Below are 27,389 nucleotides of genomic sequence, written 5' to 3'. Positions count from 1 at the left end.
ATAGGTATGAAATAGACGGAAGATATCAGGACCACAGGGTGCTAATCTCAGGGCCTGTAGACATTTAATTTGGAGAAGGGGGTGCTCTATGATTGTCTATGTGTTGCAAAGAAGCATACGTCACAAAGAAGAAAGATGACGGCCTTTCGTATTTCAGGGGAAAGGAAAGCATCTGGAAGCCTGTTCTACTCATCAATTCGATACAGGCAGCAATCGTGATATGCTTCATTACCGTTCCTTGAAAAGCAGCCAATTGCCCTCTATTCTAAACGCACTTAAAAATAATGAATGTCTTTTAGTGGGGGGAATTCCCGGTTAAAACCCCTGGTCATGATCATAAACTATAAATTCCCCACCAATACCCACATATCGATTTACAAGTGCTCTTTTGGTGACAAAGTGCTTTTATTCCCTCATGAGCAAACAAATGTTCATTAACCTTGCCCCAGGAATATCTGCAGCTGCACAGCCCCCAAAATCCTAGGCTTTAGGATCAATGTGAAGTAGTGTAGAAAAATGAGGGCTCAAAGAAATTAGTGCCTTGCTCGAGGGTCAGAGTACCGACAGTTAAACATCATATCGATTCAAAGTGCTTTATCTGCAAGTTCAGGGCTTGATCCAATAGGGAGTACATTTCTGCAGTTCCGATTTACGTGTACATTCAGAAGGGCTGTGGCTTTTGTGAGCGATTTAAAGAGACACAAATACTGAATGGCGCTTTCACGAATGCAAAATAATCAATCGCACTTTACCAGTGGCCTAAATAAGGGAGTCATTTTTACTCTGCACACTCTACAAACACCAAAATATAGTCTTCATGAAATGGGAAATAAATGTCCCCTTCTCCGTCCGTGGGATACAATGATGAACTAATATTACCCAATGTCTAAAATTTGATGTACATTCATTTTATTAAATGTCAATCTAGCAAAAAAACATCGCTAAAATGCACCCTTTTCTCTCTATCCAAACTGCAACCACGTTAATAAAGTCACTTATCCTATCCCTCTTTGATTAATCTATCGGCCTCCCTGCTGACCTCCCAGGCTCCTGTTTTACTTGGCTGTCGGGATCATTTTTCTACAGAAGCTTTCAGGACACATTTCTCCACTCCAGTGGCTGCCCATCCACCTCCGCATCAAACAAAAACTCCTCACCGTTGGCTTCAAAGCAGTCCATCACCTTGCCCCCCTCCTACTTCACCTCACTATTCTCCTCCTACAACTCAGCCCGCGCACTTCGCTCCTCTAATGCTAACCTGCTCAGTGTACCTCGATCTCGTCTGTCTCGCCGCCGACTCCTCACCCACGTCCTGCCTGTCCTGGAATGCCCTCCCTCCTCAAATCCGAAAGACAATTACTCGCCCCTGCTATAAAGCCTTATTAAAAGCCCATCTCCTCCAAGAAGCCTTCCCTGATTTAGTCCTCCTTTGCTCTTCTCCCACTCCTTTTTGCGTCACCCTGACTTGCTCCCTTTGTTCACCCCACAGCACTTAAGTACATATTTGTAATTTATTTATATTAATGTATGTCTCCCCCTCTAAACTATAAGCTTGTTGTGGGTGGGGAATCTGTTGACTCTTCTACTCTCCCAAGCATTTAGTACAGTGCTCTGCAAATACTAAGTGCTCAATAAATATGACTGAGTAAATGAAAGAAAAATATTAAAGGTAAATTCTTTCTGAACAGGACATGTTGAAAGCTCCTACCATGCTGTTAATGGTTTTAAAGCCAATAGAACTTTGTTTTTGAGATGATAATAATAATAATAATAATAATGGTATTTGTTAAGTGCTTACTATGTGCCAAACACTGTTCTAAGCGCTGGGGGGGAATACAAGGTAATCAGGCTGTCCCACATGGGACTCGAGAGGCAGCGTGGCTCAGTGGAAAGAGCCCGCGCTTAGGAGTCAGAGGTCATGGGCTCTAATCCCGGCCCCGCCACCTGTCAGCTGTGTGACTTTGGGCAAGTCACTAACTTCTCGGTGCCTCAGTTACGTGAGCCTCACATGGGACAATCTGATTACTCTGTAACTAGCCCAGCGCTTAGAACAGTGCTCGGCACATAGTAAGCGCTTAACAAATACCAACTTTTTTTTCATCTCCATTTTACAGATGAGGCGACTGAGGCACAGAGAAACTCTGTGACTTGCCCAAGGTCACACAGCTGACAAGTGGCAGAGCCAAGATTAGAACCCACAATCTCTGACTCCCAAGACTGTGCTCTTTTCATTGAGCCACGCTGCTTCTGATGTAAGATGACATCTTGTTTATGTAATGTGACATGACTGTAGATGTCAGTGACAACAGTGATCCACGTGGCAAAATTCTGAGCAATTAATCATGATGGCCCATATGATTTTGTACACTATTCGCTGGATGGAAGAGTGATGCCATTTTGGAACCAGATGGCGGATGATTCCCAAAAGGCATCCTTGTTCTCTTGAAATGAGGTGTTTTTTTCCCCACTCCTTAATTTTTTTGGATTACTGATTTGATAGCGTACACCAGAGATCAAATAATTCAGGAAACATGCGACATTATAGATGAAAATACTTATTTGTTAGCATGGTTTCTCTGGTGTAGACAGTCTGAAATTCAACCTTCTCCACGCATGAGTAACAAAAGCACTGCACCAATTCTGGGGGCGGGGGGGTGGGGTGAAACCATTCATTCATTCAATTGTATTTACTGAGCGCTTATTGTGCGCAGACCACTGTACTAAGCACTTGGAAAGTACAATTCGGCAACAGATAGAGACAATCCCTACCCAACAACAGGCTACCCAACCAGACCCATAAGCTGATGCAGGTCATTTCATGGGCAAGATAGTCAAGGTAGTCAGCCTAAAGACCCTGAGCATGTCAAAGATTTTTTTTTTGGTGAAGCCTTACCAGGCGAGTGAAATGAGCGTTCCCTTGAAAGTGTCAAGAACAGCGTTCCGTTTAAAGTGTCAAGAACCTGCTAAATTATTTCTAGTCCCTGTGCTGCATTCTTGCACATGACTAAATAAGACGTTAATTAAAAGATGACTCGTTACCCAGGGCTGCTTCAAACTGCTGGCAGTAAAAATGAGTCATTCACAATCTGAGCAATGGCTCGACTGCTTTCACTCTCCAGAAGCCCTGCAAAACAAGGTTAACTATTCTAAGAGAGTCTCTATTCCCTAAGGAGCAGGCAAGCCTGTTTTCTCAATTTACAAGCCACAATCCAGGGTCACCTAACGTATACTGAGTGAGGGAAGGCGTTGGCTTCAAAGAGGTTGTTTTTAGGTCCATGTTTTTAATGTTCTTCTGCTTCAAAGGAGTCTGGGTGGGATCAGTTCAGAAGGCAGTCACTTGGACGGCAGTGTGGTCTAGTGGAAAGAGTTTAGTAGAAGTAATGGTAATAATAACAGGGGTATTTGTGAAGCACTGTATAACCCTCTACAGTACAATCCATATGTGCAAGCACTGTACAATACACTGGGGTAGACACAGATACATGCAGATTGGACGCAGTCCCTGACTCTCAGTCTAAGCAGGAGAGAGAGCAGAGATTGAATACCCATTCTGTAGATGACAAAATACACCTTCAGAGAAGTTGACTGGCTCGAGGCCACACAGCAGGCAAAGGGCAGAGCCGGGATTAGAATCCAGGTCCTCTGATTCCCCGGCCCGTGTTCTTTCCACCCTGCTTCTCAGGATTGGGAGTCAGTAGATCTGGGTTCCAGTCCAGCTCTGCCACTTTCCTTACTGTGTAACCTTGGGCGAGTCATTTAATTGCCCTGCGCCTGAGTTTCCTTCCCTGGAAAATGAGGATAAAATACCTGTCCTCCCTCCCTCTCACAATATGAGCTTGATATGAGTCAAGATCTGCTACAGATCTGATTTTCTTGTGTCTACCTACCCTGGCCCTTAGTACAGTGCTGAATACATTGTAAGTACTTAATAAATACCATTATAATTCCTATTATAACTCAAGTCTCTTATTGGTGTCAAACATTACCACTTATAGAACTCAGAAAGGAGCACTGTGATACTGTCATCAAGCTGCCTGAGGTGGTTTCATCTTTTGGAAACTTTGTTATCTATCCACCCCAGCACTTTGAACAGTGCTTGGCACGTAGTACACGCTTAACACATACCATCATTATTATCTACTAGTCTGCACGCTTTCTGGAACTGGTTATACAGGGTTGTTGATCAATCAGTATTATTTATTGAGTGCTTACTGTATTAAGGGCTTGAGGGAACAGAATTGGTAGGCACATCCCCCGCCCACAATGAGCTTATAGTCTAGTGGATCAAGATGTCGAGCAGGGTAGGGAGAGTCATCCCGCACTGTTCAAAGTTGTCCAATCCAGACACCATCATGCACAGGCAGATTTCACGGGGGAGCACGTACCCCCTCTAGGAGCTTCGAAAGACTAGAAGGGGGTGCTGTCTTTCCAGCAGATACGGGGAGAAATAAAAGAAGCTCTAGATAGCCCGCTGAGAAGTGGTAGAAGCAGGAGAGAAAAGTGCCTCACTCGGGACCTGAGCCAAGCTACAGCAGGAATAGTTCCCTCAGGGCCTCCACCACGTGCTTCAATCGCTCTTCCCTCTACTTACCGCCAATGGGCACCTCGAGGGTGGGAGGAAAGAAATAGGGGAGGCAAGCTTGGAGAGGTTGGGTGATTACAGGGAATCTGGATGTGAAGGCGTACAGACAGGAGCCCTTCCGATGGCAAAAGTAAGTTTCTTAACAAGGTTTGAAAGCTCCTCATGTAGACAAGTAATTCACTGAAACACTGATCATTCCAAAGTATTTCTCTCATTTGTTAAGGGTAAGATTGTGTAGTGATCACTCGTAGTCTTTTGGCCCAGTGCCTGAATCGTAGGAGATCTCCGCTGTCCAATTCTACCAGATAGAAAGAATTTCTAGAAGCTACACAGCCTAGTAGAAAGAGCCGGGGCCTGGGAATCAGAGGATCTGGGTTCTGATCCCAGCTCTGCCACTTGCCTTCTGCGCAACCACAGACAAGGCACTTTTATCTCCTCTGGGTCTCAGTTTCCCCATCTGTAAAATGGGGATAGGTACCTGACCTCCCTCTTCAGACTGTGAGCCCCATTTGGGACATGGACTGTGTCCACCTTGATTATCTTCTATCTTCCCCAGATTCTGACAGTTTCTGGCACATAATAAATGCTCACAAACATCACAATTATTTTTAGTTACAAACACGTACCCAAACAATTAGTACAGTGCCTTGAACTTGTGGATTCTTAAATCCTTATTGGCTGCCCTACCTCCAGTTTAGGTATGCTAACTTGGGTTCCCACAATCTCCCTGCATTGCAACCTAGGTGCCATTACATTTTTCTTTCTTTCCTCACCATAGGCAGTTACCTCATGTTAGGGGTCAACTACATGTACTGACATACTATGCCCATTGTGACATAACGCCCCAATGCAGGGCTTAAATGCAAAAAAAGTGTGCAAAGAAAGAAAAATTAAATCCACTGTTATCCATTACGATTAAGAGAAGCAACTAGAGAGGTGGCGTGGCCCAGCAGAAAGAGCCCTGGCCTGGGAGTCAAAAGGATCTGGGTTCTAATCCCAACTCTGCCACTTGTCTGCTGGGTAACCTTGGGCAAGTCACTTCACTCTTCTGTGCCTCATCTGTAAAATGGGGATTAAGACCATAAACCCCATGTGGGACATATACTGCATCCAACCTGATTATCTTGTATCTAATCTAGTACTTAGAAGACTGCCTGACACAGTCTTTCTCTTTTACAAATGGCGTCGGGTCATTTCCGAACCATAGTGACTTCAGGGAGACGTCGTCTTCGGGACGTCCTACCTTCTGTCAAAGGCATTCGGTATAGCCTGACACATAGTAAGTACCTAAATGCCATTAAAAAAAAACAAAAGTCCAAAAACAATGGAGATAGCTTGGCAAGTCACATGGATACTGTGGCTGGGATCTGTTCGTGTTGGACATTTTGTTGACAGAGGATATAAGTAATAAATTAGATATAAAATCACTGCTTTTGAAACCAATCACTGGTTTTCAAACAAAATGATTAGTCATCTACAACTTGCTGTCAGGTCCACTTATGTATCTTATCACGAAAGTATTTAGATATTCTCTAAGGTCATAATTTCAGCGCCTGGTATTTTTCAAACTACAAAATTGCAAAAGAATTCAGAACACTTGAAAAAAATGTTTTCACTGAGCAGTTAAAGATATCTGGGTCAGCCAAAAATTATTTTCCAAAAGTCTTAACTGGCTGGAAGCAAAGATTGAAACTGGAATACTTTTATTGGGCAACTACAATTTGACACTGTATAAAATATACACCACTTAAATTCAATCTGTGTTTTTCAAAAGGCTGGCAATGACCATGTAGCCTTGGGATTTTACTCCCTTCAGCAAATAAGCTTAGTCTCACTGTATAACGGTGCCTAGGTACATCAGAAGTTTGAGCAAACCTTCCCAGTCGCTAAGGGGATAAAAGTCTTCTTTGCTTTAGTCGGGCTGCTCGGGGGACGATGCATCTCATTAGAAGTACAGCCTCTCGGCATCCATTCCAGAACTCAGAAGAAGAAATGGGTGATACGAGTGCCGGGCCTTAAATTCAAAAACATTTCAAAGAGCGTTCGACTTACCTCTGTAACGGGTAATTCAAGCTGAACCACATCATCCTGTTTGGACACCGGAGTTTGCAGAGCTGTGTCCAGCAGCAAGATTCCATTAAGGTCTTTTCTACATCCCACTGCATAATCGTCCACAAAGATCACTTTATCCACCGCAGAAATATACTGACATTTTACTCGTCCACCTGGCTTCGCTGTATGGGGAAGAGAATAATTAAACATTCAGAAAGTGTCCTATCTTTTCAGGAAATAATTTAGCTTCAACGGTCACTCTGGCTAAACATAAACAACAACAGCAGCAACAATAATAATAATAGTGATATCTGTAAAGTGTTTACTCTGTGCCAAGCATTGTATTAAGATCTAAGGTAGATGCAAGATAATCAGGTCAAAATATAGACCCTGTCCCACCTGAGACTCACAGTTTAGATACCAACTCTGTTAAATCGTACTCTCCAAAACACTTAGTACAGTGCTCTGCATACAGTAAGCGCTCAACGAATACCACCGACTGAGGGAGACAGGAATTGAATCCACATTTTACAAATGAGAGAAATGACTTGCCCAAAGTCACACAGCAGATGAGTGGCAGAACTGAGATTGGAACCCCGGGCCTCTGACCTCTCCACTAGGCCACACTGCTCTGTGGCAAAGATAACATACGTGCATTTAGGGAAATTTTCATTTTAACTGAAATACTGGATATTTATCCTCAAAGTTTAAGGTTCAGACAACTCCTTCCACATTTATAGTTTTTTTCCAACAACTGCAAGGTTTCGAAAGATTTCTTGAAAAAAATCAAATTTCCTCCAAATTACACCTAAGCCACGCACTGCATTGGTCTACATGGTAGAAGTGTGTTTCAAGACGAGAGTTTCTTTATATATATATATATATATAAATGAATAAATCCTTTTGGGACCTAAATCTCCTGAGGACGAGCTTACCACTGAGCATCACCCCATACTTGGCAGAAGTTGTACCAGGCAGATACAAGGATGTCTGGGCCCGGGGTGGGGACTTTAACATCGGCACTCACGTCTGACATGACAAGCAGCGTTTCACTCCCTACTATGGCTCAACTTGTCACCCTCCCCCGACTGCCAGCCCTGGTGGGCCTTGACAAGTCAAGATTCTTCTTTGAAGACTCTCACTTTTGTAGGCAACTCAGACCCCCACCTCAACCAGGGAAAACCTGGAGGAGCTGTGTGGAGCAGAGAGAAACAGACGGCTAAAGGGGCGAGCCAAGAGGCCTTGGGCGGACGGACTGATAATCACTTTGAAAATTTTAGCGCTTTGGAAACTTTCAATTTAGTTCGGTGTTTAGCACACCGTAAACCCTTAACGGGTGCCACAATGATAATTATCATTATTATTAAATCAGCAGGCAGGAAAACACAGTATTTTCTAACTGGATTTTATTTTACAATCTTCAGGCCTGGTACTAATGCTGTTCAAAACCCTACAGCCTATTCCTGTTGAACGCTCATTACTTGGTTGTTCTTTTACCTAGTTTTCACATCTACCTCTAGGTTAAGTAAAATATTTCACATCCATCTGAAAAAAAGAAATATCTGCATGGATCATATCCAGATATCCTCATCCTCGCTCAGAAGTGCACAACTGGGCGAGGAGATGCGCAAACTTCCTGCAAGGCAGAGGATTCTCCAACCACAGGACTAGCCTAGATAGACTAAATCTCCACCACTGAAACCCCTAGCATCTTCACCCCCAACACCTCCAGCACTCTAGTGGGAATCCCAGTCCCCTAATTAATTACCTACCTTCCTGACTGGAGGTATAATCGGGGAACTGCTTTAAGAATAATTATCAAATGTAATTTAAGTATCCACTGACTGTGTTGTGCACTCGTGAAAAACTGGCTAAACCAACATGATTCCAGCCCTCTGGTGACCAGTCGGCTAACTTGAAGGTTTTCTCCTCTACAGAGTAACTACTGGAAATGAGGGGAAATCTACAGAAGAGATGGTTTACACTGAGCTCTGCTACCGGTTCAAGTTTCCTCGGGCAGGTGCCGCATACCTAGAAAGTCGGCAGTACTGCAGGCACGAGGTGAAACTTTAGATTTGGGCAACAAGAGTACACCCATTATTATTTACCAAAGGGAAATGGAAATTAATGTACCTGATTAGGCAAGAGCAAGGCAATTTGATTTTAATGCACCTGCTCTTTGCAGTGAAAAGTAAACGACTCAGATTTTTAATTAAATCTTTCATGACACCATGATCACCTTCAGTATCCTGGAAGAAGTGTGGTAATTTCCTGAAAACTTCCAACACCTCAAAGAACTCACTTTCAGAAAATATTTCTTTTTCATTACCAGTACCGAGTCCAAGGCGTCGGGCATGCTTTTAGTTGGAATGATGACGGTGCATACATTATACAATGATAGCCATAGATAGATAACCACATTTTTTTTTCCCAGACATAGTGGTGAACCAGATTCAATCACGTCACAGGCTGGATGTGATTTCCCAGACCATAACTTGCCCACCCTTGTGTTAGCAACATTTAGCACAAAGGAACTAATCCCCAAGGGATTATACAACTGGGATGGATTTACACAAGTCAGTGTTAGCATAAGAAGAAATTCTTGGCATCCTTGAATGCCAGGCACTAGCTCATGATTCTGATTCTTCCTTATTCTTCACCTTGCAATACTGTAAAACACTTCTACTAAGTATCGGCCGAGCATTAAGGTTAGTCTGAAAACCAAGAGCGTTTCCAAGGGTGGATTTGTAACCGAAGCAATTAAAGGTTTAGTGTCTTAAATCCAGTTCTTCCTTGGCCAATTTTCCTGAAGGTGCAATGACCGCTGCTCTGGAAGTTAATGACAAGACCCATTTCCAGTAAGGGGACCAATTTTCTTTTTTCGAGTTCTATATCATTTGACCTTAACTGAATTTCAGGGTTCTGAAAAATTAATAATTCCTTTTTGAGCGGCTCTCAGTTCTGACCCATATCCTTCTTGATCATCTGTTAGGGCACCTGACACACAGTGGCTACTCCCTGTGGCTACCCTGACATCCCTCACTTGACCCAGTATCCTCCATCAGTAATTCGTGATGCACCAATTTTCAACAATACTATAGAGGGAAAAATGACAATCCACCTTCTCCCAACCCACAAAGTAGTGGCCTTACAAAAACAAAGGCTCACATTTTGATAGACTCCCTGATGGCAAACTCTCAAACCAAACACTCGGCGGCGACTTTAATCAATATAATTTGGCAGTCTTTGTCACACATCCTCTACTTGGTGGGAAAATAAGGGAAAATAAATGAAGAATAAGCATCTTAACTGAGCCAGCCAGGAGAAAACTCTGGGATGGTGAAAGAGCAGAGAAATAACTCTTTAGCAAGTCTGGTATCAAGCAGGCACTCAAAGCAAAATGAGCAGAAAGAAGACCACCCCCCCCCACCCACCAAAGGACTGGGAAAGCAGACAACTAGGGGGTAAAGGGGAGTTAAGCAGAGACGAAAAACGGTCAGCTGGCTTGAACAAAGGAAGAAGGGCAAAAAATCTTAAATTCCCTGCAAATTATTTAAGGGTTTTGGGCTTCAAAAGATTTCAATAATCCACTATATTTAGAACAGTTGAATAGCAGGTAATTAAAAAGATGCAAAATCTCTATACAAATCTCTACTGAAAAAGCAACCGACAATGTAGACCTATTTCCTCTCTCAATAATCTCTGCAACGCTTCCTCTCCCAGTTGGATATAAACTGCACACCATCCCAGAACTCCACTGGCATTCCCCAAAACAACACTACCCCTTTTGCTCAGCGAGATGGGTGTAACCCTTCCAGACAGAAAAGATGCTAGGGAGAGAGAAGAGGAGGAAGGCAGGAAGGCAGGTAGGTAGAAGCCCGAGTTTGAGAAGATTCTCAAGAATGCCCAAGAGGGAAAGCCTAGGGAAGAGTCACTCTCTTATTACTGCGGCTCAAACACCCCACATACGCGTTCCAGTGGATCCGATATAGAACAAGGATAGTATTTCAGAGAACCTGCCGGAAAATTGTGATTAATGCAAGATGATAACATCCCAGCATGCCGCTTATCACCATTTTGGGAGACATGTACACAAAAGCGGTATTTTGGGGCCCAATGACTTGGGCTTTCTACTTTCCCTCAGAGCTAGCACAAGACTCACAAAGCTCCAAGGTGTTCTCTACTGAAACATTCAGGCCCAAGTGGCTACCTCTGATTCAACTCACCTTGGCTTAACATGCAACTGCCATAACTTGCCCTTGTCTCACCTCCCGAGTAAAATGCAACAAATCCTTAAACCCAAGGCCTATTCTGTGTTTAAGTATCCATTCAATTACCAGCATGATCTCTGTCTGCCCAGGCCGACTTGGTCTCCAAAGGTAGGCTCTTCTCTAGACTATAAGCTCGCGGTGGGCAGGGAACGTGTCTACTAACTCTGTTCTACTGTATTAAGCGCTTAAAATGGTGCACTGCACATATTAAGTGCTCAATAAATACTGAGCAGGGACTAATCTGCTCAGCTCGTTTTGTTTGGAACTTGGAACAAAAGCCAATAAGGGTAGGCACGTTCATGTTTTTGGTAGCAAAAAGTGTGTCTGGGACTGTCTGGCAAGATTTGAAGGTGGGTTATGCTAGGTTTAAGACAAGACCGAGAGAAGTAACGTAGGCCACCGTGGGATCAAATCTATCTAAATGTAACGAGACAAGGCTGGCTGAACACCACCACTAAACTGGTTCAGATACTACCAGGGCCTGGTCTCATCATGTAATGTTCTCCAAAATTATCTTTTGCTTGGTTTGTTTTACGATGTTTGGTAAGTGCTTACTATACACAAGGCATTATACTACGCTCTGGGGTAGATACAGGCTAATCAAGTTGGATACGGTCCCTGTCGGCCTACCAGGAGAGGTAAAAACTAAAATAAATGACAAATAGATGGAAGAAGGGAAGGGAATATGTAGCAATAATAATGACAATAATGTAATAACAATAATGATACTGGTAATCGTAAAGTGCCCACTATGTGCCAAGCACTGGGGTAGACACAAGGTCATCAGTCTGGACACAGTCCCTCCCCCACATGGGGTTCACAAACTAGGTAGGAGGGAGTAGGATTTAATCCCCATTTTTACATATGAGAAAACTGAGGCACAGAGACGCCAATTGACAGAGACAGGATGTACATGACTTAATCATAATATTAATCCATAATATTAAACCACACTTTCTAACAAGCAATGTAACATACTTCAATGAAGCTGGGTCTCTCTTTATTGCCATTGTTCTTGTCTGTCCGTCTCCCCCGATTAGACTGTAAGCCCGTCAAACGGCAGGGACTGTCTCTATCTGTTGCCGACTTGTTCGTCCCAAGCGCTTAGTACAGTGCTCTGCACATAGTAAGCGCCCAATAAATACTATTGAATGAATGAATGAATGTAGAGCCAATCAACCTCTCAAACTCTCTCTCAAAATTACACCTACCAACCTCTTCAAATAACACAGAATGGGAGGAGAGTTCTAATGAAAATGTAACATGCAACAAAAAGGAAGTAACATTTCGTTAACGGCTAGTTTCAGGGGCAACCAGTTTCTGTGTAAAACTGACTCCACCAGCCAGACAAGTAATATGGTACAAGACAGTGACAAAGAAAAGGGGAGGTCCTAGGTAAAGCTAGGGAGACGTCAGAAGCCTGAACACTTATTTTAGTATCCTGCTGCTTTTCAGAATGAGAAAGGAGCAAAGGAAAGCAAGGGGACCGAGGCTGTTTTTTTCTTCCCCCACTTGATGAAACTGAGTTGACGGGGGCCGGCGAGGGGGATGGGAGGGAAGGTACCAATAACGGGATAGGGTTGGGGAAAGGGTGGGGATGGTGCAATGCATCTGATCTGCTTAGTACAGTGCTTGGCACATAGTAAGTGCTTAACAAGTACCACCACAATTATTACTCTGCGGTGAAAACAAGGATAACTCAACCCCCCTAGATCTGAATCAGTCCATCGCATTTAAAGGCATTCCTGCCAAAATTTACATGCACACAGGAGACCTAACGCTCAAAAAGTCCCACAAAACCTCCAAGATGCCATTCTCATCACCATTTACAAGAACCTGGTGGCCCGGGGAAAGCAACCAGGGCATCCCTGGATTTCCAGAAAGACCTTACTAATCAATCATCCAAAATCTACCTGCATAAGCTACTGAAGAATTGAACTATGCACTTCCTGAACAATTAAGAGGCCTTATCCTCAACATGCCATATAGCAGATATAGGAAAGGTCCCAGGAAGCAAAACCAAGCCCTCTGTGCTGCCTGGTTAATACCAGATGACGTATGAGTAATGAAAGATAATAATAATGATAATAACAGTTGTATTTGTTAAGCATTTACTATGTATCAGGCACTCTACTAAGCACTCAGACTGACCCTACTGTGAAAACTAAAAGTATTTGTACATTTCTGAGCTTCTCATCATAGCACCCCAACCCCCACCCCCCCAAACACAACAAAATTAAGTTTTTTTATAAGTATCTCAATATTTTCACTCTTTGGACTGAAAATTTCAAATACTTGAGCTGACAATAGTTTCACTTTCATCTTTATTATATTTCTTTTTTAATGGTAATTTGTTAAGCACTTACTATGTGCCAGGCATTGTACTAAGTGCTGGGGGAGATACAAGCTAATCAGGATAGACACAGTCCATAGCCCACATGGGGCTCACAGTATTAATCACCATTTTGCAGATGAAGTAACAAGCACTGAGACATTAACTGGCTTGCCCAAGGTCACAGAGCAGACAAGCGGCAGAGCCGGCATTAGAACCCAGGTCCTTCTGACTACCAGAGCCGTCATATTTATAGAGCACTTACTGTGTGCAGAGCACTATACTAAGTGCTTGGAAAATACAATTCAACCCTGCTGCTTCTAATAAATGCTTTGTATAAACTATCTGCATACACACTTTGAAGTTTTCATTTCAATCTCTTACAGTTTCTCTCACTTGACTATGGCTTCAACTGAGAAAGTGGATGCTCAGAATTAAGCCTTTTACAGGACTCTACTAGAGGCAGTATAATTTAATGGACAGAGCATTTGATTAGTAATAAGGGTTCAAGTCCAAATTATGTCATGAACCAGCTCTGGAATGTTACTTGCATTTTTTGACGCCTTTAGCTTGTTTGCTTGTAAAAAGGGTTCACGCTGCCCATGTCGTGAAGAAGAAATACGGAATTTGAATCTAATCTTGATTTTAAATCAAGTTCCAGACTTAAAATTCCAGAACCGAATTTAAAAACCAAAACACGGCAATCGATTTAGATCAACATATATACTGACGTGCAGTTCACAAAAAGTCAATACGACGTAACCGGCTCATATCCAAAAATAAAATAAAAATCCAAACTACTAAGAGAAAATGTACAACACCCTCAATATCATTCTATAATGCCAATTACTTTGGGGACTACTGATTTGAATTTCAACTGGGTGAGAATTATATACTCCTGGTGCACTTCCCTACAAGGAATGCGTGCCCTGCTCAGTGTCCAAAGAAAACTCAGAACACCAGTCAAATTCTCATTAAACTGTTGTGAAACAGAAAAAAATGAACTTAAAAATTTCACCAATGGAAAGCAGTCGAAATGACTCAGGCCCAAACTTCTCTTGACCCCACCATTGGCAACGGCATGTCATTCATTCCTTCAATTGTATTATTGACCGCTTACTGTGTGCAGAGCACTGTACTGAGCGCTTGGGAGAACACACTACAACAATAAACGGACACATTCCTTCCCCACAACGAGTTTACAGTCTAGTGAGCAGAGAGTACTATTCCAGTAGTTGGGGAAACATACTACAGAAATAGAAATGAATTCCGCTTTCTATCATTTACTCTTTAATATGCGGATTGAGAGTAAGGGAGAGATAGTAAGGCATAAACTGATGCACAGGAGTGAGACCCTGCATATAAAGAAATGAATGAGGAATCAGCTCAGTGAATGAGTTGGCTGATGAGATAGCCAGATTAAGACGAAGGAGAAGACAGCTGCCCTAAACACTACAGTTCCCCTCCGCCCAAATTTCCACTACACCGCTTCAAACACTTCAACGCTGATCACGAGCCTCCTCAACGGCTTCACAGATGTTCCGACTGATGCCACGTTGCCTTGACCTTTGTGTACGTGTGGATTGGGAAGTACATAGAGCGGAGTGCCTTTCTTCCCCTCGGGTATAGGTTAAGGGGTCATGAACTCAAAAGCAAAACGGCCGTTCTCCAGCGATTCACCTTCCTCGTAAAATTGTTACCACGTCTAAGACTCCTCATAGCTGACCACAAGACTCTCCACCATCGCCCTCCGTATCAGCTTCCCTTCCGGATCTACCCCCGCTCCCTTGGAGATATCGTCCTCTTCCACGGCTTTAACTTCTACCTCTACGCAGATGATTTCCATATCTACATGTCCAGCCCTAATCTCCCTCCTCCTCTGCAGTCTCCTCCTGTCTTCAGGACACCTCCATCTGGATGTCCTTCCGGCATCTCAAGCTTAACATGTCCAAGCCAGAGCTCCTTATCTCCCCACCCACACCCTGTTATCCCATCCCTGTAAACAGCACCACCATCCTCCCTGTCTCACCAGCCCATAACCTTGATGTCCAGCCTCGACTGCTCGCACGTGCAATCTGTCACCAAATCCTGTCGGTTCTACCGTCACAACATCTCTAGAATCCAACCCTTCCTTTCCACCCAAGCTGCTACCACACTGATCCAAGCACTTATATCCAATCAGCTGTATTTGCTGAGCGCTTACTGTGTGCAGAGCACTGTACTAAGCACTTAGGAGAGTACGATCTAATAATATAGCAGAAATTCACTGCCCACAACGAGCTTATAGTCTAGAGGACAAGCCACCTTGATGACCTCCCCTCCCTGACTCCTCTTCAGTCCATACTTCACCATGCTGCCCCGATCAACATTCTTAAAAAAAAAAAAAAAAAGACTTTCAGTCCACATCTCTCCATTCCTCAAAAATCTCCAACGGTTGCCCCTCTACCTCTGTATCAAACAGAAACTCGTTCCAATCAGTTGATTAAGGCACTCCATCTGCTCTCCCAACCCACACGCTTCACCCCTTTAACGGCAAGCTACGCTCTGTACCTCGATGTTGTCTATTCCCTCATTTGATCTCTTGCTCCTGTCCTCCCTCTGGCCTGCAACTCTTACCCTCCTCAGATCCGACGGACCACCTCTCCCCACATTCAAAGCCCTCCTAAAATCACGTCTCCTCCCAAAGGCTTTCCCTAGGCCCTCATTTCCCCAGTCCACGCTCCCTTCTACACCACCTACGCACTCACATCTGTGCCCCTTAAGCACTTGATATTCACCTCACTCCAGCCCCAGAGGGCTCGTGTACATAGCCATTTCCCGTATCTCTAATTTATTTGAATGTCTGACTCACCCTATAGACTTAAAGTTCTTTGTGGGCAGAGATTGTATCTACCTACTACATAGTAGTGTGCTTTCCCAAACAAGAGCTTAGTACAGTGCTTTGCAAACGCAGTGACAGCTCAATAAATACCAGTGACTTGGTCGATCGACTGGCGTCAGCTCTCTTCACCCACTATTCCCCGCCTCGTTTCTTTGTTTTTCTCAAGCTGAGTATACCTCACTATCAACTCGCCAGCCTCCGTCCCTTCATCTAGGCTGTTCCTCAAGCCTGGAACTCCCTCCCTTGGTCCAATTCGGCACAACGCAGCTTTCCACTTGTTTGAAGCTGCCCGAAGAGTCAAAGTCCCCCGTCGAGCATGCTCGCATCGATCCCCATCTCCTGAGCCATTCGTTTTTTTCCCCTTTCCTGCCCTTGGGTATATATTTATAGTCAATCAACTAATGGCATTTATTGAGCATCTCCTGTATGCAGGGCACTGCATTAGACGGTTGGAAGTTATTATTATTCTCAGTTAGTTCCTCTAGCTGTAATTTCAATATCTAACATCTTCTAAATCATAGACTCCTCGAGGGCAGGGATCAGGTCTATCAATCGTATTGTACAGTGCTCTGCACACAGTAAGCATTCGATATATACCACTGATCGACTGAATTCTTCCAACCTCATGGTGCAGTGCCCTGCACACAGGAAGATGTGGAGGAAGGAAGATTTTATTCTTTGGCACATACTTCTCAGCCTAGTTAACTGAATTCATTATTATTAACTTTGAAATTTAACCTCTACTACTAGCTTCAGTATTTTATGAATTTGAGCACCTTACCCGTGATTCCTGTCGGTCCAACCTCCACGATATAGTTAAAATCTGCTCTTTCCTCTCCATCCAAACTGCTACCACGTTAATCCAGTCACTCATCCTATTCCACCTGGATTACCGCATCAGCCTCCTCGCTGACCTCCCTGCCTCCTGTCTTTCCCTACTCCAGTCCACACTTCACTCTGCTATGATTAGAACTCAAGACCTCCTGCCTCCCAGACCCACATTCCATCCACAACATCATGCTGCTTCCCTGCTACTACAACCAAATATTCCAGGATCTCTGAACAATGAGATCCAAGGTCAGGCCAATTTAATCGATTTGACAAATGGGCAGTTAAAAGTTGACTCTGCTTCCAGATGCATATGATTTCTATAACCTTGAAAATTAGGACTGTTTGCCTCGAGTTCTTGCAGGGTGCTTCAACGCGCCAATTGTGAAAGCTAGGATGCTTTTTCAAAAATCTGATTTTCCCTTCCTTTAATTATCCTTCATGAGCTAGATGTTTTTGAGAAACCACTGAGGAGCCAAAAAATAATGATGTAGCTGGAATATGATCCCGGATTTTGAAAACTGCCACCCGATCAACCGAGAAGTATTTGAGCATCGAGAGGATGAATAGCATTTTACCAGGAACTAGGAGGCGGCAGGTAAAATCCTAAATGAACATCGATCCCGTAACATTCCAAGATAGACTCAGAGACAATCAGTATGAATGAGTTCGGAGAGATACGTTACTTCTAAGAATACATACGGGGTGAGGGCAGACCTCAGGAATTGTGCTGAGAAGCTGGAGAGTAACCGGGATTAATCGGGGAAGACATCACAAAAAAGTGGCTCCTCGACACATTTAGGACACCTTTGCCTGAAACCATCAGCATCCTTCCTAAAGTGATCTACCAACTGGCTCATCCACGAGTCGCGGTCGAAGGTGTTTGGCTGCTGTACCGAGCACGTTCACGCGTAGAGCAGTGTGGCCTAGGGGAAAGAGCATGGGCCTGGGAGTCGGAAAGTCATGCGTTCTGATCCCAGCTCCACCACACGTGTCTGCTGCGTGACCCTGGGTACTTCACTTCTCTGTGCCTCAGTTACCTCAACTGGAAAATGGGGATTGAGACTGTGAGCCCCACACAGAACAGGGACTGGGTCCGGTTCATTCAATAGTATTTATTGAGTGCTTACTATGTGCAGAGCACTGTACAAAGCACGGTTCGATCTGCTTCTAACGACCCCAGCACTTAGTATAGTGCCTGGCATCGAGTAAGCGCTTAACAAATACCATCACTATATGAATCGGACTGTCCTTGGAGAAAATGGTGGGCAATTGCTTTCAGGCACGGTAACTGCCATGTCATCTGTCATCGGGGTTGGAGGGGGGTGAGGAGGAAGGGGTGGGGGGCCTATGACAGAGAGCAGGGGAGGAATTGCCCCAGGCCAAGCTTGGAAAGGGAGGCAGAGCTCCAGCTGCCTTAAATGTTGCAAACCCAATCCCAGCAACTCAGGGGGCTTTCCAGGATTGCCCTTTGTGCATCCTGCTTCCCGGAGGGGGAGGATTTAAGGAGCATGGCCTAAGGACAGCCAGCAGAGAAAGGAAGAGAGGGCACAGGGTCCTGCTTGCCTCAAACACCCCTTGTTGAAGCTGTCATCGAGGAAAAGGCTCCTACTTATGTAGTTACTACCAATTTGCCGCCAGGTAGTCTACGGTAGGGCCTCATCTCTACTGAAATATTATTGGATAGGCTTACTTTAGCTGGGGGTGCAGTATTCACTAATTCAATTCTTTAATAGTATTTATTGAGCACTTACTATGTGCAAAGCACTGTATTAAGCGCTTGGAATATACAATTCGACAACAGATAGAGACAATCCCTGCCCAATGACGGACTCACAGTCTAATTGGGGGAGACAGACGGACAAAAACAAGACAACACCATCACGGTAAATAGCACCAAGGGGATGTACACCTCATTAACAAAATAAATAGGGTAATAAAATATATACAAATGAGCACAGTGCTGAGGGGAAGGGAGGGGGGAGGAGCAGAGGGAAAGAGGGCTTAGCTGAGGGGAGATGAAGGGGGGAAGGGGGAGGGAGCAGAGGGCGGAGGGGGAGCAGAGAGGGAGCAGAGGGAAAAGGGGAAGCTCAGTCTGGGAAGGCCTCCTGGAGGAGGTGAGGTCTCAGTAGGGCTTTGAAGAGGGGAAGAGAGTTAGCTTGGTGGAGGAGAGGAGGGAGGGCATTCCATGACAGCAGGAGGACGTGGGCCAGAGGTCGACAGCGGGATAGGCGCAAACGGGGGAGGAGGTGAGCGCAGAGGAGCGGAGCATGCAGGGTGGGCAGGAGAAAGAGAGAAGGGAGGTGAGCGCTGACTGTGTGCAGAGCACTTTACAACAGTTCTTGGAGAGAGCATACAAGTGGGAATTAGACAGGGGGCCTATCCCTCAAGGGGCCCACAATCTTTAGGCAGGAGGGCAATTTATCGTTTGCTAAGTGAAGTTTGTTTCTAAGTATGCCAATGTCAGATTCCCAGTAAGTCAGATGTTTTGCAAACTCACCTAATAAGCAGAAAGTGGAACCTGCATCTGTAGAAGCAACCTAGTCTAGTGGATAGAGCACCAGGCTGAGAGTCAGAAGGACATGGGTTCTAATTTCGGCTCTGCCACTTGTCTCCTAAGGGACCTTGGGTAAGTCGCTTCACTTATCTGGGTCTCAGTGACCACATCAGTAAAAGCCTGGGAGCCCACATGGGACATCCTCTATGCTGACGACACCCCATATCTACATCTCCAACCCTGATCTCTTTCTCTCTCTGCAGCCTCGCATTTCCGCCTGCCTTCAAGACATCTGTACTTGTATGTCCTCCCATAACCTCAAGCTTAACATGTCCAAAACAGAGCTCCTTATAATAACTGCATTTGTTAAGCACTTACTATGTGCCAAGCACTGTTCTAAGCACTGGGGTAGATACAAGGTAAAGGTTGTCCCACATGGGGCTCACAGTCTTAATCCCCATTTTACAGCTGAGGCAACTGAAGCACAGAGAAGTTAAGTTGCCCCAAGTCACACAGCTGATAAGTGGCGGAGTCAGGATTAGAACCCATGGCTTCTTACTCCCAAGCCCCTGCTCTTTCCACTAAGCTATACTGCTTATCTCCCCACCCAAACCCTGCCCTCCCCGAATTTCCTATCACTGCAGACGTGCCATCATTCTTCCCGTCTCACACGCCTGTAACCTTGGTGTTATCCTTGGCTCCTGTCATTCAACCCATCGCTAAATCCTGCCGCTTCCCTCTTCAAAACATCGCTAAAATCTGCCCTTTCCTCTTCCTCTCCATCCAAACTGCGACCACATTAATCCAATCACTTATCCTATCCTACCTCGATTACTCTATCAGCCTTCTAATGACCTCCCAACCTCCTGTCTCTTCCCACCTAAGTCCATACTTAACTCGACTGCCCAGATCAGTTTTCTACAAAAATGTTCAAAATCTGTTTCCCCATTCCTCAAAAAACCCAGGGGTTGCCCAACCACCATCACATCAAACAAACAAAAAACCCTCCTCACCATTGGCTTCAAAGCACTCCATCAACTTTCCCCCTCCTAACTCACGTCGCTACTTCCTTACTACTAGCCAGCCCGCACACTTTTGCTCCTCTAATGCTAAACCTGCTCACTGTACCTCAATCTCGTCTGTCTCGCCACTGACCTCTTGCCCACATCCTACTTCTCGCCTGGAACGTCCTCCCTCCTCCTATCAAATAATTGCTCTCCCCTCCTTCCAACCCTTACTGAAGGCACACCTCCTCCAAGAAGACTTCCCTAAGCCCTTCCTTGCTTTTCTCCCTATCCCTTCGGCGTCACCCTGACTTACTCCCTTTGTTCATCCTCCCTCCTAGCCCCACAGTACTTATGTACACATCTGTCATTTATTTATATTAATGTCTTTCTCCGCCTCTTGACTCTAAGTTCATTGTGAGCAGGGAATCTGTTTATATTTATCTCCCAAGTGCTTAGTACAGTGCTCTGCACACAGTAAACACTCAATAAATAAGAATGAATGAATAAATGGATGAATCCAACCTGATTAGCTGATTAGCTTGTACCTACTCTAGTGCTAAGTACAGTGCCTGGCACATAGTAAGCACTTAATAAATACCATATTTAAAAAAAAATTTGGCCTCATGGATGCTTCACAAAGAATTTAGAAATTATGACTTGGGAAGCATAACAATTTCACTATCATTTAACACAAAGTTAACGTGACCTCTTCATCGGGGTGAGTTTGATGACTTCAGCCTTGCTTCACACATCTCAGTCCTACCTTACACATCCTACTGAAGACATGTTTCTTCAGCAACCCAAGACGCATAAAAAGGATCTTGAAAAGTATTCCCAAACAGCAAGGACCATATGGGTTAGGGCTGAAGCTCGCTTTGAAGTTATTTATTGGCTTGGGAAAAAGAACACATACATCCACCACAAAACGGCGGAGGCTGGCTGGGATTTTCCATTGGGGGTTCGACCAACCACCACCCATCTGGCTCTCCAAACCAAAGAACGACAAAAAGGGTGGGATGTGACCCACCCCGGCGGAGATCCGAGGAGCAGTTCTGGGGGTGGGGTCTTTCTCCGGCAAAGGGGGAGCTGAGAAGCGGCCGACAGGGAAAGGTCTCCGGAGCTGGGCCTCTCGCCAGCCCTCAAACCTTCAATTCATACTGTTTACTGAGCACTTACTCTTTGCAGAGCACTTGACTACGCACTTGGGGGAATACTTAAAACTAGCAGATACAATTCCCTGCCCTCAAGGAGTCTACAATCTAGTGGAAGAGACAGACACTAAAATCATACGGTAGGAGAAAGCACTCAGTTGATAGACAGACAGGTGGCTAGACATAGACCTGAAAGACTATAAACTCGAGATTAGGGATCAGGTCTACTGGATAATGCAGAAATGGGAAATGAGGATAGTATAAAATGGGGAGATGCTAGATTCAATGGGGAGGTCCTGCTAAAAGAGGCTTCCCGTCCCCTGAGATCCGTTCAACCAGTTCTTTCCAACTGGCCCATGGCTCTCCCCTCGAACCCCATCTTTTACATTATACACATCTTTGGCCATCTCCTCCAAGAAGCCTTCCCTGACTAAGCCCTCCTCTCCTCTTATCCCACTCCCCCCTTCTGCATCGCCATGACTTGCTCCCTGTTTTATTTATTTATTTATTTATTTAATTTATTTATTCATGTCTGTTAATGTTCATCTCCCCCTCTAGGCTGCAAGCTCATTGTGGGCAGGGACAGTGTCTGTTGCTGTATGGAATTTTCCCAAGCGCTTAGTACAATGCTTTGCAAACAGTAAGCTCTCTGTACGCAATACGACTGCATGAATGAATGAATTACACATGTACAATCATTTATCTTATAATGTCCACTTTCATTACACACTTTGGCAGACCTCTAACAGGAGAAAGGAATAGGGGAATAGTCAGAGGACCTGAGTTCTAATCCCAGTTCTGCCACCTGCCTGCAAGGTAACCTTGGGTAAGTCACTCAGCTGAGCCTAAGGTTCTTCACCAGTAAAACGGGGGTTCAATACCTTTTCTCGCTCCTACTTAGAATTTGAGCTCCATGTGGGACAGAGTCTGTCAGATCTAATTATCTTGTACCTAGCCCAGCACTTAATAATAATAATAATAATAATAATAATAATAATAATAATTGCGGTATTCACTAAGCAGTGTGAGCCAGGTACTGAACTGAGTGCTGGGATGGATACAAGCAAATCAGGTTGGACACGGTTCCTGTTTCACATGGGGATCACAGTCTCAATCCCCACTTTACAGATGAGGTCACTGAGGAACAGAGAAGCACAAAGAGACTTTCCCAAGACCACACAGCAGACAAGTGGCAGAGCCGAGTTTAGAACCCATGACCTTCTGACTCCCAAGCCCATGCTCTAGCCACTGCGCAGTGCTCTCGGTTCACAGTAATGGTTAGCAGATATTATTATCATTACTATTAGCCATGCCATTAACTCAGTCAGACCAGAGGCTGCTTGGAAGATCCATGGAAAGGATTGCTCACTATAACCCCTATTATAATGTTTAGGGGTGTGCCGAATAAAATCCCTCACTTGTGCTTTATTCCCAGTCTTCCCCTTTCTAACCTTTCGGGAACTCCACAAACCATTTATGTGAGCCCCGCTTCCTTCCGCCTATAATTTTGGCCAACCCGACTTCCGTTGGTAACCAAGTCCATATGCTTACCGCCTGCTGAGGGAAACGTCTCCTTTGTTTGGAACTTACCACCTTCAAACTTTAAAGGATGGTCCCTTCCCTCAGTGGTATGAGCCTTCTGCCTTTTTGTAGATTTCGATCTTGTCCCCTCTCAGCCTACACTTTTTCAAACTGAACTGCCCTAATCTTTGCAGGGAAAATTACACCAAAATATCTTGTGTCAGAGCCAGTGTGTAGTTGTTCAGCGCTTACCTCCAGGAGTTTTTAAGTCTACAAATGGATATTTCGGGTATTCTACACACAGCCTATCACAACACACCTTCAAAATTGCTTACTAAAGGAAAACAGAGGGTGTTGAACATCTGTATATGGTTTTTAGGTTCAATTTTTATGCCACGCTGAACAGTCCCCCCGACCGCAAATTTCAAAAAATACAAAAGGCCTAGGAGTGCATATAGCTTCTTCCCTTCTGAATGTCAAGGGATTTTATATATTTGATCATTTAAAACCATAGGGAGGGCTGCCTAAAACACTGCACTCTGTAGTACATTGGCAGTACCCGTTGCTTAAAAAAAAAAATAGAATAAAAATAGACTTGGGTTCTAAGGCTTAGCAAAACACAAATTCCATCCTCACAGCATTAGCAACATTTTTCCCGCCAAGAGGAGACCGGGGGAGGAAAGGAATTTTGGTTCAGTGAACTACAACATGCAAATCCAGGTCAGATAAGTGGACTGATAAGACTAAATGCTGTCATTTTCCAACCACTGTTCAAGTGCCTATATATGCCAACCTAGTAAAATAGAAATGTTTAAAATTTTTATAAATGTTTATACAGATGAAGAAAACAGCCCCTGAGAAAATGGGTTGCACAGCATAAACAAAAATGCAAAAGAAACTAAAAGGCATGTGAAAGGTTAAGAAGTCAGAATTTTAAAGAATATAAAATTCAATGTTTATTTCCCAACACGTAGCCTTCAGTGACGTCAACTGCTCACTACTATATTAACACCAAATCTAAAAAGTTTTAGAACTGAATACGTTTAAATAGAAACCGAATACCTCTAAAGTTGCCAAAGAGGTAACACGAGAGAGGATTAATAACGTGGAACTAAATCCCAAAGAAGACTGGTTATTAGATTTCCCAAGGCGGTGCAATTCTGACAGTGCATTCTCAAATTCTAGTTGAGAAGTGATAATCGCTTTCAAGAGCCATCTGCTCCCTTTTAGTGAATGCAACAGGCCGGCCCCTACCCATTAAGCGACACCTCAGGGACCAAATCTGTCAAATGTATTCATCAAGCGCTCACCGTGTGCAGAGTACTGTGCTCGGCGCTTGGGAGAGTACAATAAAACAGAGTGGGTACAGTACGGTACAACAGACCAAAGAAATCATGCTCCTACAGTCAAGTGAATTTCAATTGTAGGCAAAAGCCCCAAGTGGTTTGGGGCTTCAAAGCTACCACAGAATAATACTCAATAAAGAGCATTTATTGAGTGTTTACTGTGTGCACAGCACTGTACTAAGGGTTTAGCACAGCAAGCAACCGGGAGTGAAGGCCGGAGTCAACAGGACAGGACTCTGTGCTGCAGATTGCAGAGTTTCCGTTTATTTCTTGTAATAATAATAGTGATGATGGCATTTGTTAGGCGCTTACTAGGTGCCAGGCACCGTACTAGGACCTGGGGCGGATACAAGCAAGTCGCATTGGACACAGTCCCTGTCCCATTTGGGGCTCACAGCCTCAATCTCCATTTGATGGGTGAGGTAACTGAGGCCCAGAGAAGTGAAGTGACTTGCCCAAGGTCACCCAGCAGACAAGTGGCAGAGCCAGGTTTAGAGGCCAGGACCTTCTGACTCCCAGGCCCCTGCTCCATCCACTAAGCCACACTTTTCTCTTTCTATTTTACCAGCTGGGATTGTGCTTTTACTCTTTTTCTACTTAACTTATTCAATATTTGTGTGCGTGGCCTCCTCCATTAGATCATACGGCCTGAGGGCAGGGAATCTGTTTTGTGTTTTTTTTTTAATTGTCCCCTGAAAGCATCCTACTGGTCTGCCTACTGGCCCCTTCTCCCGACTCACTTCATCAAAGGGAGTGCGGGGCAGGATAGCACCACTTCTCTTCCTACCTGGGCTGCATCCCCTTTCCAAATTAAATACATAAGACAGTCTTGCCCTACAAAATTCAGTAAATGAAGAAGCGCTTCAATATAAACCACTAGTTATCAGTAGTGAAGGATGGAGGGATGATGGAGATAACACAATTGCTAACCAAATAAAAATGGTGCTTGAGTAAAAAAAAAAAAAAAGTTTAATCACTTGTAAAGCACTTACTGTTTGCCAAGCACTGTACTAAGCAATGGGATAGATACAAGATGTTTAGATGGGACTCAGTCCCACGTGGGGCTCAGAGTTTAAGTAAAGGGAATAGGATTCACTCCCCATTTTACAGTTGAGGAAACTGAGGCGCAGAAGTGACTTGCCCAAGGTCACAGAGGAGAACCAGGTCACAGAGGCAGGATTAGAACCCAGGTCTGCTGACTCCCAGAGCTGGGCTCTTTCCATCAAGCCACGCTGTTTCAATCTCCTTTCCCACAAAACCTTTCACCTGTGCTACTAAATGGCCTGGTCTAGCTTTCAAATCCTCCTTCACCTGGCCACCCTTTGGAAGAGATGAGAAGGACCATGACCTAGTGGATAAAGCACAGTTCTGGGAGCCCTCCGTTCTAACCCTGGCTCTGACACCTGTCTGCTGTGTGACCCTGGGCAAGTCCTTTCACTTCTCTGTGCCTCAGTTACTTCATCTGAAAAATGGAAATTAAGAGTTTGAGCCACGTGTGGAACATGGACTGCATCCAACCTGATTAGCTTGTATCTATCCCAGGACTTAGTACAGTGCCTGACATCGTAAGCGCTTAAGAGATACCATTTAAAAAAAACACATAAGCAAGAAAATGGCCATATGATGGATGGTAGGAAAAAAGTGCTTTCAGCAAAACCCTCAGACGGTAACCACAGTATAGGCAGAAAGATCATCTTGAAGTAGACTACAAATGTCAAAGAGAACACGTAAAGAAAAAACTACACAGAAAAAATGCCGGAAAAAACTGTGCTTTCAGTGATCACACCTGACACCTTTGAAACAATTTGGCAAGGGTTCATTTCTAGCCTATCATACTGATGCTGCAGAATCCACGGCGGAGAGAGGGACTGTGGAATTGGGGGGGTCTCACTCGGCCCCCGAGGTGTGCCGCATCCCTTTAAAGTACCAAGAGACTATTTCGGAGATTATTTTTTATTCAGCTACACGCTCAGGTCAAGAGTCCCTGCTCCCAGGTATGAAAATAAATCAATCGGGACCACCTTCTGCAGCTGCAGTTCAGCTCCAGTCTCAGAAAGAGATGAAATTCAGAACACATCCCCTAACCGAACAGACCACCTTCCAAATCGGCTGTAGTGCTTCAAGCAAGGATCACATCTACAGATTACTCTTTATCAGCTCTTGGGATACTTAGGCAGGGTGAGACCTAGACGATTTGGCAGACCAAAAAAAAAAATAACTATCAGGCCAACACCCTAGAACTGGGACCCAATTTATGCTTTGAAAACAGTGAGAAAATCCTGAGATTACTCACTGGTGGTAGTAGTCATTCTCCGAATGTGCGCAGGGCACCGAATTAGACTGTGCTCCCCTTTCATTCGTATTTATTGACCGCTTACTGTGTTTAAAGCACTGTGCGAAGCACCTGGGAGAGCACGCTACCCCAACGAGCTACCTGGCAAAATTCTCTCCAACTCCTCCACTCTTGTGAGAATCCGTTACGTCTCTCCAAACAACTCCCTGGGCTATTCCTTGATGAACTGCCTGCTACCATACCGGCTTCCAACTTGTTTTAAGTTGTTCTACAAACTAAGTGCCCCGAAGCCATCTAGACGCAGTGCTTATTTTCAACAAGTTCCCACCCTAACATATTTTCCATAGGAAGAGAGAAAAATAAACCAGTCGAGCTTGACTAAATGCAAATGGTACACCCTGTATTTAATGCTGAGTTTCAAAAAAAACCACGACACCTGCCTCACTCCCGTAAATCAGTGGAATGCTATTTGCGCAAGACCAACAGTTCCCATCGCTGCCGCTCAATAAAAGACAAGCAAAGACTAAGGGAAGGGTGGCGGTGGGGGAGAGGAAAGGAGGTTCTAAACGCAACAGAAGCAGCTGGACAAGGCCGCTGAGATGAACCTTATTCAGGCAGCAGGGTTCAC

The 27,389-nt window shown here is 44.5% G+C and overlaps 1 protein-coding gene across 3 annotated transcripts in view; it reads right to left on the bottom strand.

Annotated features, from left to right (window-relative positions):
• Positions 1–27,389, bottom strand: part of BIRC6 (baculoviral IAP repeat containing 6) — a 295,572-nt gene that overhangs the window by 254,740 nt on the left and 13,443 nt on the right. For all 3 annotated transcript variants that reach the window (XM_029060209.2, XM_029060223.2, XM_029060216.2), the window contains exon 2: positions 6,635–6,816. In XM_029060209.2, coding sequence (XP_028916042.1) covers positions 6,635–6,816 — 182 coding nt within the window. The remainder of the gene's footprint in view (positions 1–6,634; positions 6,817–27,389) is intronic.

The sequence above is a fragment of the Ornithorhynchus anatinus genome, chromosome 1 (assembly GCF_004115215.2).
Source record: "Ornithorhynchus anatinus isolate Pmale09 chromosome 1, mOrnAna1.pri.v4, whole genome shotgun sequence".
Taxonomy (NCBI): Eukaryota; Metazoa; Chordata; class Mammalia; order Monotremata; family Ornithorhynchidae; genus Ornithorhynchus; species Ornithorhynchus anatinus.
The sequence above is the reverse complement of the archived record's forward strand: the minus strand, read 5'-3'. Positions and strand labels throughout refer to the sequence as shown.